This window comes from Pan troglodytes, chromosome 19 (assembly GCF_028858775.2).
Source record: "Pan troglodytes isolate AG18354 chromosome 19, NHGRI_mPanTro3-v2.0_pri, whole genome shotgun sequence".
Lineage (NCBI taxonomy): Eukaryota > Metazoa > Chordata > Mammalia > Primates > Hominidae > Pan > Pan troglodytes.
In genome coordinates, this window is record NC_072417.2 from 26,859,334 (window position 1) to 26,871,330 (window position 11,997).

The 11,997-nt window shown below is 40.8% G+C and overlaps 2 protein-coding genes across 2 annotated transcripts; both read right to left on the reverse strand.

The window, feature by feature from the left end:
* Nucleotides 1-2,574: 2,574 nt before the first annotated feature.
* LOC742464 (keratin-associated protein 9-2-like) lies at nt 2,575-3,099 on the reverse strand. The gene has a single exon (XM_001145667.5). The coding sequence runs from the start codon at nt 3,097-3,099 to the stop codon at nt 2,575-2,577; it is 525 nt and encodes a 174-aa protein (XP_001145667.4).
* Nucleotides 3,100-8,452: 5,353 nt separating this feature from the next.
* On the reverse strand, nt 8,453-8,935 carry LOC101059629 (keratin-associated protein 9-6). Its single transcript, XM_016931063.1, has one exon. The coding sequence runs from the start codon at nt 8,933-8,935 to the stop codon at nt 8,453-8,455; it is 483 nt and encodes a 160-aa protein (XP_016786552.1).
* Nucleotides 8,936-11,997: the final 3,062 nt, after the last annotated feature.

Sequence of the window (11,997 nt, forward strand, 5' to 3'; positions counted from 1 at the left end):
GAAGTGGTAGAATGTAGGAGAACGTATCTGTAACTCAGGAGATTTACTGAACATACTAATTTACTAGCACTGCCGTGATAAACCACTACAAACCAAGTGGCTTAAATTTATTTTCTCATAGTTCTGAAGGCTAGCAGCCTGAATTTAAGGTGTTGACAAGGTTGTTTTCACCTGAGGACTCTTAGGAAAGCATCTGTTCCAGGTCTCTCTCCTTGATGTGTAGATGTCTGTCTTCTCTATGTGTCTCTTACGTGACCTTCCTTCTAGATGCACACTACCTCTGAAATTCCCCATTCTATACAGGCATCAGTAATACTGAATCAGAAGCCTGATTCCAATATGACCGGATCTTAAGTAATTACAGTTTCAATATCCCTATTTGAATATGAATTTTGGGGGACACAAGTCAAGCCATAATATTGGAGAATCTCATAGTGTGTCCATGCCCAGTGATAACCACAAATGAGTGAAAACAGCAATCACAGTGGACAATGGTACAGTAACTAGCAGCTCAGACCTTTCTGTCCATTTTCTTCCTCTCCTCCCCACCCTCCTTTTCCTAGAATTTCTGGCTATCCATCACAGTTAAGAAGCAAAGAATAAATCTGAGTAGAGCAAATGGCAGATCATAGATAACGTTTTCATTATCCCGTCCATATATTTTGGATTTTAGTGTGCTCAGGCCAGTTTCTATCTTCCAGAATCTGCATCTCTGTGCCTAAAGGCTCTTGTATTGTACCTGCAGAAAGTCATGTCACTTCTGCATGCCACAGAGCGAAAAACACTCGACCATTGATTCTGGAGAGCTGATTTACAAAGACCCTAGCTTCTTTATTCCTGAAGTTGGGGAATTCTAATTTATGTGTTTTTCATCATTTCTAATAGTTTTCCCTTTGGTTTAAGCTTTAGTTAGTCACTGTGATACTTACCAGCTCAATAGTGTACCCTTTTCTGTATCACTTTCCTGATCCCTACCGGTGTGATCTGCACTTCCCAATAAACTACTTTCACTGGAGTATTTTTCTTGGTATCTGTTCTGGGAGAAACCACACTATGATATTACATTAACTCTCTCAGCCTCAATTTCCTCCTCTCTACAATGGTAACATTAATACCTACTTTGAACGTTTCTTTGAGAATAAATATTAATGAAAATAAAGCATTTAGTCACTACCTATCAAATAGAAGTCAACCCAGAACATATTAGTTCTTTTTTTGTCCAGAAAACTTAAAAAATAATTTTAATTTTGAAGATAATATATGTATAATAACTAACCAGATCAACTAAATTCTTTCTTTACTAGCTTTTTTGAGGTATAATTAACAAATAAAAATTGTGTATGTGTAAGGTATAAAAGGTTATGTTTTGATATATATATTCACTGTGAAATAATCACATATTTATTAGCTCACATAGTTACCATTTCCTTTTTACTTTTGTGGTGGGAATATCTAAGATCCACTTTCTCAGCAAATTTCAGGTGTACAATAAAGTATTTTAAACTATATCCAAATTAGTGTACACCAGATCTGCAAAACTTATTTGTCTTATATAACTGATGTTGGTCAAAGAGAATGTGCTAGTTTTTCATCTCTTTTACCCCATCACCCAACGACTATCCCAGTCAGCGGCTTTTCTCTCCCTCTGGAATCTTCACAGCATCCCAGATATACAGTCTCAAAAGATGGCATCTGTATTTTATAAGGAATAACTTAAGTTCATTTTGCCTTGTCAATAGGTATTCAGGAGAAGAAGAAGGAAGCCATATAAGAATGGAAATGTTATCTGCAAATACAGGAGATTATTCCTCCATTGTTAAGTAAACTTAAGTGCATATCTTGCTAATGCTGAGTCCCAATATAGTTTTTTCTTTATTGAGAGTTAAATGTAAGTGCCCTTGGGCAGAAAGAAAAGACCCAACTTTGCATCTGAGTCTGTCCATTTTTAGCTAAATAACATCACACATTAAAATTTTCTCAGCTGGAAAGTGGAGGTAATAAAATATGACTGTCTGTTTTGATAATCAAATTAGATAACATACATGGTATGCAATATGCGTGTAAATCCCATATCAGGAATGCTGTAAAATAAAAAAAACACCATGTGATAAGAAGAATGGTTTTGAGTTTATTAAGAAACATATATGTAATGGTCCCTGTTTCTAGGGAAATAGCCCAAAGTGATCATGAAAAGAAGGATACAAGAAACACGAGGAGGACATTGAAAATGAAAACATGATTGTGAAGATCATTGATGAGTTGCAAAACCTAAGCTTCTTGGAGAAAGAGAATGAAGCTCTTGACTTTAGAGTCAAGCTGAGACCATGACTCAAATTGGAAATACATGAGGCTGGCACATGATCTACAAGGTATAAAGAAAAAAAGAATTAGGATGGAGTACTCTGCCCTCCCTCAAGCTGATTCACAAGATGTTAAACACGCAGAGAAGTCATAAAAATTAGGGTGAGCATGCTGGTTGTCAGCAAAGTTTGAAAGCAAATTTGTCCTCCAAGAGGAGGACAGAAGGTTGCCAGAAGGTTGCTGTGTGAGGATGATGGTCCTCTGGAGAGTTGGTCAGCAGCAAGAAGGCTGACAGCAGCTGATCACAGAAGTGGGCTGGAAGCAAGTGGTCCTGCAGCAGGTGGTCTCACAGCAGGCTGGGCGGCAGCAGGGCTGGCAGCAGCTGGAGCCACAGCTCTGGTTGAGGCAACCAGGCAGGTAGACAGTCGTGGGGTGGTAGCAGGTTCTCCTGCAGTAGACGGGTGCACAGGAGCTGGGCTGGCAGCAGCTGGACCCACAGCTGGTTTGGCCACAGAAGCTGGACCCACAGCAGGAGGGCTGGCAGCAGGGTGTGCTGCAGCAGGAAGGCTGGCAGCAGCTGGTCACACAGGTGGGCTGGCAGCAGGTGGTCCTGCAGCAGGTGTTTTGACAGCAAGTTGGGCGGCAGCAAGGCTGGCAGCAGCTGGACACACAGCAGGAGGGCTGGCAGCAGGGTGTGCTGCGGCAGGTGGTCACAGTGGTGGGCTGCCAGCAGGTGGTCCTGCAGCAGGTGGTCCTGCAGCACGTAGGCTGACAGCAAGGGGAGCAACAGTGGGTCATGGTGTCAGGGGTGGAGGGTGGGTTTCTGTTCAGAGGTGAGTTTCCCAGAATCTGATGACTCCTTGCAATCTGGACCTTTTATGCACCTGGCCTCCAAAGTTTCCTCCAATCAGCAGGACTTTTCCTTGTTGCTGTTTACATTGTTTTCCACAGTCATTGTGGTATTGTCAAAGGGGACGTTGTTTCCTAAAGGTTATGAATCTTTTGAAAGTAAGGGTTTAATCTGTTGCTTAATTGTAGTTTACTCATAGAAAGTTTGTTTTCGATAAAAGGAAGCCCCTCTCAACATCTGCATCGTTCCTGATGTGACCATCTTCTTATTATGTGATAGTTCCCGGTGACCGGTTAGGCTCAGGAAGTTCTCTCTACCCAGCCTCCTTCTTTGGTTGTATGTAGATTGGGAAGTGTCTGTGGGGGGAAGCGTGATGCTGATGTGTTCACAATGACTAAATGAATTCATATCTGTGGCCTAGATTGTTCAGCCACCAAAGTCTGATTCAAGACTAACAGGCATTGCTCTCTGTACAACCCACACCACCTGTGTCTTTCAGCTCCATCAAAGTCACTTGGGAAGAGGGTGATTGGTACAATGTGTTTTATGTGTCAGAGAGAACCAAATCAGGTGGGTACAAGGAGAAGTCCAGTGGGATTTAGATAACATCAGGCAATCTTTGCCCTGGGGTGACCATTCATCTTGATTAGTCTGGGAGTGAGGGACTTACCAGGATGATAATGTGGGACTTTCTGTAACATAACTGCTTTAGATTCAGGCAAACCAGCATGAGCTGTGGCTCTAGCCCTAACTAACTCTGGTACTAACACAATCAGGGCCATTTCTTCTCCGTCTATTTCTTTTTAATGAAGGAATTAGATGAGTTGAGATGATACCTGATTTGTCTTGGAGTTCTAACATATTTAAACATTTTTTAGGTATACCATTCATTTTGGAAGAATGCAAATTATTAATTTCCAACTTGATATAACTGTAAATACATCTGTGTTCCCATTACCAGGTTAGGAAATAGAAATTAATCCCATTCGCTTTCAGTTATATTTCCTTACTCATCCCCCAAAACTGCTAATCACTCTATCAAGTTGTAACCCTGTAGGTCAATTTGGCTTTTCCTTTTTTACTTCTGTGTGAATAAAAATTACAATATTTATTTCTCTATTTCTTTCACATAATCGCAAGTAATAATTATCACCTAGTCATTTTGCACTCTTCATGTCAGCAGATTAGAAGGCAGAGAACAGAGTTGGTGAGGGGTAATTATCCTGAAGGCGTAGAATGTAGGACAATGTATCTGTAGCTCAGGAGATTTACTGAATATGTTAATTTACTAGCACTGCCATGATAAACCACTGCAAACCAAGTGGCTGAAATTTATTTTCTCACAGTTCTGAAGGCTAGTAGTCTGAATTTAAGGTGTTGACAAGGTTGTTTTTACCTGAGGACTGTTAGGAAAGCATCTATTCCAGGTGTCTCTCCTTGACTTGTAAATGTCTGTCTTCTCCATGTATCTCTTACATGATCTTCCTTCTAGATGCACATGGCATCTGAACTTCCCCATTCTATACAGGCATCAGTCCTATTGAATCAGAGGCCTAACTTGTTTCAATATGACCTGATCTTAACTAATTATGTTTTCAATGACCTCATTTCAATATGAATTTTGGGGGACTCATTCAACCCATAACACTGGAGAATCTCATACTGTGTCCATGCCCAGTGATAACCACAAGTGAGTGAAAACAGCAATCACAGTGGACAATGGTACAGTAACTAGTGGCTCAGACCCTTTGGGCAGGAACATCTGGGTTACTCCTTCCAGAAATTATCTAGAGTAGCAAAAGTTCTGGAAAGTGGTGAAGGAACTATAGACTTTTGATAATTAATGGAGATTATGACTGTCAGGTGCACCCTATTATAGCAGCAGTAACTGTTGCTTGTTCCATTGGCCTTCATTTTACATATCTCTCCCCCTCCTTTCTTTGCTTCTTAATTTCTCCTTCCTTCCTTCTTTCCTTCCTTCCTTCCTCCCTCCCTCCCTCTCCCTCTTTCTCTTTCTTTCTTTTTCTTTTTCTTTCTTTCTTTCTCTTTCTTCTTTTTCTCTCTCTCCTTCCTGCCTTCCTTCTCTCTCTCTTTCTTTCTTTCCTCCTTCCTTTCTTCCTTCCATCCCTCCTTTCCTTCTTCCTTCCCTCTCTCCTTCCCTCCTTTCTTCCTTCCCCCTTCTTTCCTTCCTTCCTTTCTTCTCTCTTTCTTTCATTTTTCCGTCTTTCTTCTTCCTCTCATTTTCTGTCTTTCCTCTTTCTCCTCTTCCTTTCCTCCTCCTCTTCCTTCTTCTAGAGTTTGTGGCTGCCCACCACACTTAAGAAGCAAAGATTGGGTCTGTGTGGAGCAAATGGTAGATTGTAGATAGGATTTCCTTATCCCATTCCTGTATCTTGGATCTTAGTATGCTCAGACCAATATGCATTTGCCCAAATCTGCATCTGTGTGCCTACAGGCTCTTGTATTGTAACTGCAGAAAGTCATGTTGCCTGTGCGTGCCACATAGAGAAAAACACTCAACCAATGATTCCAGAGCGCTGATTTGTGAAGACTCTAGCTTCCTCATTCCTGAAGTAGGATAATTATAATTTGTTTGTTTTTCATTATTTCTAATAGTGTTTTGTTTGGTTTAAGCTTTAATTGGTCACTGTGATACTAGTTTAATAGTCTACCCTTTTCTGTGTCACTTCTCCAATACCTGCTGTTGTGATCTGCACTTTCCAATAAACTACTTTCACTGGAATATTTTTCTTGGAGTTTGTTATGGGAAAACCAAACTCTGATATTACATTTCCTCTCTCATACTCAATTTTCTCATCTCTACAATGGGAACATTAATACCTACTTTGAATGTTTCTTCAAGAATTAATGATAATGTTCATAAAGCATTTAATCAATACCCATTAAATAGTAGGCAACCTAGGACATATTAGTTTTTTTTTTGTCCAGAGAACTCCTAATTTTAATGTTGAAGATAAGAATACATGAATAATAATTAACCAGATCAACTCACTTCTTTCTTTACTAGCTTTATTGAGGCATAATTGATAAATAAAAATAAAATTGTGTATATTTAATGTGTACGAGGTGATGTTTTGAGATATGTATATACTTATTGTGAATCATCATATATTCCTTAGCTCACATAGTTACCATTTCCTTTTTATTTTTGTGGTGTAAACACTTCAGATCTACCTTCTTAGCACATTTCAGGTATAAAATAAAGCATTTTTGTTAACTATAGTCACGTTGCTGTACACTAGATCTGCAGAACTGACTCATCTTGCATAACCGATGTTGGTCAAAGAGAATGTGATAGTTCTTCAGCTTCTTTACCCCATTATGCAACAACTATCGCAGTCAGTGGCTTTTGTCCCTTAGCTGAGTCTTCTGAGCATTCTAGATACACCGCCTCAGAAGCTGGTATCTGTCCTGGAAACCTACATTGTTAGCTCCTCAGAGGTATTTCTACCACTCCCATGCCGGGAGAAGGTCCCAAGAAGGTGGACCAGGTCCCTAACTTTGCTAATTCTCTCAGGGCCAGTATCAATGAATCCCTTCATGACTGAATACTTCAGTTGCATCATCAGTTCAGGAACAAAAGCGCCAGTTTTCCATCTATCATGACTTCCATGAATCAGAAAGTTCTTCCACGTTTCCTCCTTCTTAAATTCTTCTGATTTCCCTGGAAACACAGGTTTTTGGTTTCTTGAGATGCTTCCTATTTGCCTCACAAAATTCAGAAGGTTGTTTTATACCTTTATGGTTTGTGCAAAGTCATACATGCCCATTGCATAGTCCCTCAATCCCCAAATTTGTTTTACTTAATTTTCCTAATAACATTTTGATTTGAGGGACAATTTGACTTAATGTGGCTTAATGTATGGTCCATATTTTAGAAGAAATAACTTAAATTCTTTTTGCTTTGTCAACAGGTGTTCAGGAGAAGGAAGCCATATAAGAATATTATTTACGTGATACCAGGAAAAAAATCCCCAAATGAGATCCTCTCTCATGAGGACACAATGCATTCTCAAAATTTTCTGATGCAGATTAGTTGAATAAATAGCTGGTCAAAGACTGAGACAAAAAGGGATCCTCACTCAGGGCAGCTATTAAATGCCGTCCCTGTTGTCATCCCATGTAACTATTACTCACTGAGGTGTGGAAAACTAATTTGGGAAGACCTTTGTGAACAGAAATTTCGTCTGCAAATATGAGAGATTATACCTCCCACATTAAATAAACTCAAGTGCATGTCTTGCTATTGCTGAGTCTCAATATCATTTCTACTTTACCGAGAGTTAAATGTAAGTGTTCTTGGGCAGAAAGAGAAGCTCTCACCTTGGACTAGAGTCTGTCCTTTATTAGCTACATAAAATCACACATTAAATTGTTCTCAGCTGAAAAATTGTGGTAATAATACATAATAATATGTTTTCAGAATCAAATTGGATAATACATATAGCGTGCAATATTGTGTAAATCTCATATCAGCAATTCTGTAAAATAAAACACCATATGAGATGAAGGATGGTTCAGAATTTATTCAGAAATATATAGATAAGAATCCCTGCTACTAGGGACATAGCCCAAAGTTACAATGAAAAGAAGAAAGAAGGGTAAAAGAAACATGAGGACAAAATTGAAAACAAAAATATGATTGCAAAGATTATTGATCAGTTGCAGAAACCTAAGTTTCTTAGAAGGAGAGAATGAAGCTCTTGACTTTAGAGTCAAATGGAGACCATGACTCCACATTGAGAACACATGAAGCTGGCACATGATCCACAAAGTGTAAGGAAAAAAGAATCAGGATGAAGTATTCTGCCCTCCCTCAAGCTGATTCCCAAGATTTTAAACATGCAAAGAAATAAAAAAAATTGGTGAAAGCATACTGTGTATCAGTAAAGTTTGAAAGTAAATTTATCTTCTGAAAGATAAGTGAGTTGGGGCTGGGTGTGGTAGCTCACACCTGTAATCCCAGCACTTTGGGAGGCTGAGGCAGGTGGATCACCTGAGGGCAGGAGTTCCAGACAAATCTGATCAACATGGTGAAAACCTGTCTCTACTAAAAATACAAAAAATTAGCCAGGCGTGGTGGCACAGGCATGTAATCCCAGCTACTCAGGAGGCTGAGGCAGGAGAATCACTTGAACCCAGGAGATGGAGGTTGCAGCGAGCCGAGAGCGTGCTACTGCACTCCAGCCTGGGTGACAGCGAGGCTCCGTCTCAAAAGAAAAAAAAAGTCAGTTGAGCAGAAGGTTGTTGTGTGAGGATGATGGTCCTCTGTGGTGCTGCTCAGCAACAAGAATGCTGGCAGCAGCTGGACACACAGCAGGCTGGGCAGTAGCAGGGCTGGCAGCAGCTGGATCCACAGCTCAGGTTTAGGCAACCACGCAGGCAGACACTCGTGGGGTGGTAGCAGGTTCTTCTGCAGTACACAGGTGCACAGGAGCTGCTCTGGCCACAGCTGGACCCACAGCTGGTTTGGCCACAGCAGCTGGACCCACAGCAGGTGGGCTGGCAGCAGGGTGTGCTGCAGCAGGAAGGCTGGCAACAGCTGGTCACACAGGTGGGCTGGCAGCAGGTTGTCCTGCAGCAGGTGTTTTGACAGCAAGTTGGGTGGCAGCAAGGCTGGCAGCAGCTGGACACACAGCAGGAGGGCTGGCAGCAGGGTGTGCTGCTGCAGGTGGTCACAATGGTGGGCTGCCAGCAGGTAGTCCTGCAGCAAGTGGTCCTGCAGCAGGTAGGCTGACAGTGAGGGGAGCAACAGTGGGTCATGGTGTCAGGGGTGGAGGGTGGGCTTCTGTTCAGAGGTGAGTTTCCCAGGATTTGATGACCCCTTGCAATCTGGACCTTTTATACATGTGGCCTCCAAAGTTTCCACCAGTCAGCAGGATTTTTCTTTCTTGCTGTTTACAATTGTTTTCCATAGTCAGTTTGGCATTGTCAAAGAGGAAGTCATTTCCTAAATGTTATGAATCTTTGGAAAGTAAGGGTTTAATCTGTTTCTTAATTGTAAATTACTCGTAGAAACTTTGTTTCAGATAAAAGGAAGGCAGTCTCATCATCAGCTTCGTTCCTGATCTGACCAGCATCTCGTCATGTGATAGTTCCTGGTGACTGGGGAGGCTCAGGAAGTTCTCTCTGCCCAGTCTCATCCTTTGGCTGTATGTAGACTGGGAAGTGTCTGTGGGGAGAAGCATGATGTTGATATATTCACAGTGGTGAATTGAATCCATGCTTGGGACCAAGACTGTTCACCCACCAAGTCTGATTCAAGACTGACAGGCATCTCTCTATGTACAACCTACTTTACCTGTCTCTTCCAGTTCTATAAAAGCCTCTTGGGAAGAGGGTGTTCAGCACAATGTGTTCTATGTGGCAGAGCAGAGCCAAAGCAAACACGTAGAAAGAGGAGGGGTTCACTGGAATTCACAAAGCATCAAGCAATCTACGTGCTGCGGTGACCATTCATCCTGATTTGTCTGGGACTGAGGGGCTTACCAGCATGAGAATGTGGGACTGGGAATTACTGTGACATTACTGCTTTAGGTCCAGGCAAAGCAATATGAGCTGTGGCTCTAGCCCTAATCCAGGTTACTGGCACAATCATTGCCATTTCTTTGTCTCTGTCTCTGTCTCTGTCTCTGTCTCTGTCTCTGTCTCTCTCTCTCTCTGTCTCTGTCTCTGTCTCTCTCTCTTTCTCTCTCTCTGTCTCTCTGTTTTCAATGAGGGAATTAGGTGAGTTGAGATGATATCTGATTCCTCTTTGAGGTCTACCGTTGTTTAAAACTTTTTAAATTATACCATTCATTTCAGAAGAGTGCAAATTATGAATTCCAACTTGATATAATATTACATTATAAATACATCTAAGTCCCCATTACCAGTTTACAAAATAGAAATTAACTCCATTCCCTCCAAATTATATCTTTTTACTTATCTCCAAAGGTAGCTAGTCACTCTATCAAGTTTTAATCCTGTAGGTCAGTTTTGGTTTTTTCTTTGACTTTTATGTAAATAAAAATTATAGAATTTGCTTCACTGTGATTTTGGCATAATCAAAAGCAGCAATTATAACCTGGTCATTTCATTTTGGATCCTTCATGTTAGCAGACCAGCAGGTAGATAAAGGAGTTAATATTCCATGAGGGATAATTTTTGTGAAGCCATAGAGCATAGGGAGAATATATCTGAAACTCAAGAGATTTACTATATATATTAAAGTATTACACTGCCATTAAAAACTGTGGCAAATCAAGTGGCTGAAGTTTATTTTCTCACAGTTCTGAAGGCTAAAATAAAGGTGTTGGCAATGGTGTTTTCATCTGAGGGCTGTGAGGGAAATATCTGTTTCAGGTCTCTCCCTTGACCTGTAGATGTCTATCTTCTCCATGTGTCTCTTACGTCATCTTCCCTCTATATGCATCCTGTTTGAATTTCCCCTTTTTATACAGACATCAGTCACATTGAATCAGAAGCACAATTTATTCCAATATGACCTTATCTTACCATATTGCATTTAAATGACCCTATTTGAATATGAGTTCTTGGGGACACAATTCGACCCATAACCTTGGAATATCTAGTAGTGTATCCATGCCCATTGATAAACATAAATGAGTAACAAAAGCAACCACAGTTGGACAATGGTATAGTAAGTAACTAGAGGGTAAGACCCATCAGGCAGGAAGTTCTGAGCTACCTCATCAGGCAATTATCTAGACCAACAGGAGTGCTGGCCAGTGATGAAGGGAGTATAGAACTGGCGGAAACTGATGGAGATTATGAATCTCAGAAGCACCCTATTACAGCAGTAGTTTCTTTTCCCTTCCCTTCCCTTCCCTTCCCTTCCCTTCCCTTCCCTTCCCTTCCCTTCCCTTCCCTTCCCTTCCTTTCCCTTCCCTTCCCTTCCCTCCCTTCCTTTCCTTTCCCCTCCCCTCCCCACCCCTCCCCTCCCCTCTCTTTCTCTTCTTTCTTTCTTTTTCTTTCTTTCTTTCCTTTTCCTTCCTTCCTTCCTTCATTCCTTCCTTCCTTTTCACTCTCTTTCCTTCTGTCTCTTGCTCTCTTTCTTCCTCCGTTCCTTTCTTCCTGTCTGTGTATATTGTCTTCTTCCCATATCTTTCCTAGTTTTTTCCTCCTCTCTCACCTTCTGTTCCTCCTCTTCCTCGTCCTCGTTTTTCTCCTAGAGTTCATGGCTGTCCATTACATTTAAGAAGGAAAGATTGGACTTGAATGGAGCAAATGTTACTGTAGACAGGTCTTCATTACCATACCTGTATATCATGGAACTTAGGGTGCTCATACCAATTTCCATCTGCCTGAATCTGCATCTCTGTGCCTTAGGGCTCTTGTATTGCAACTACAGAAAGTCATGTCACCTGTGCACACTACAGGGAGAAAAATATTCAACTGAAAATTCTAAAGAGTGGATTTATACAGACTCTAGCTTCTTCACTCCTGAAGTTTGAGAATTCAAAGTTGTGTGTTTTTCATCATTTCTGAAAAATTTCCCTTTAGCTTAAGCTTCAGTTGATCTCTGTGATACTGGCTTAATAGTATGCCCTTTTCTGTATCACTGCCACAATCCCTTCTGTCCTGTTCTGCCCTTCCTAATACACTGTATTCATTGGAATCTTTTTCTCAGAGTATCTTCTGGGAAAAACCAAACTATGACATTACATCTCTCAGCCTCAATTTCCTCATCTCTACAATTAGAACACTAGTGCCTACTTTGAAAGTTTTTTCAATGATTAATGATAATGTACATAAAAGATTTACACAATATCCATCAAATGATAGGCAACTGAAAACATATTATTTCTTTTCTCTCCAGAAAT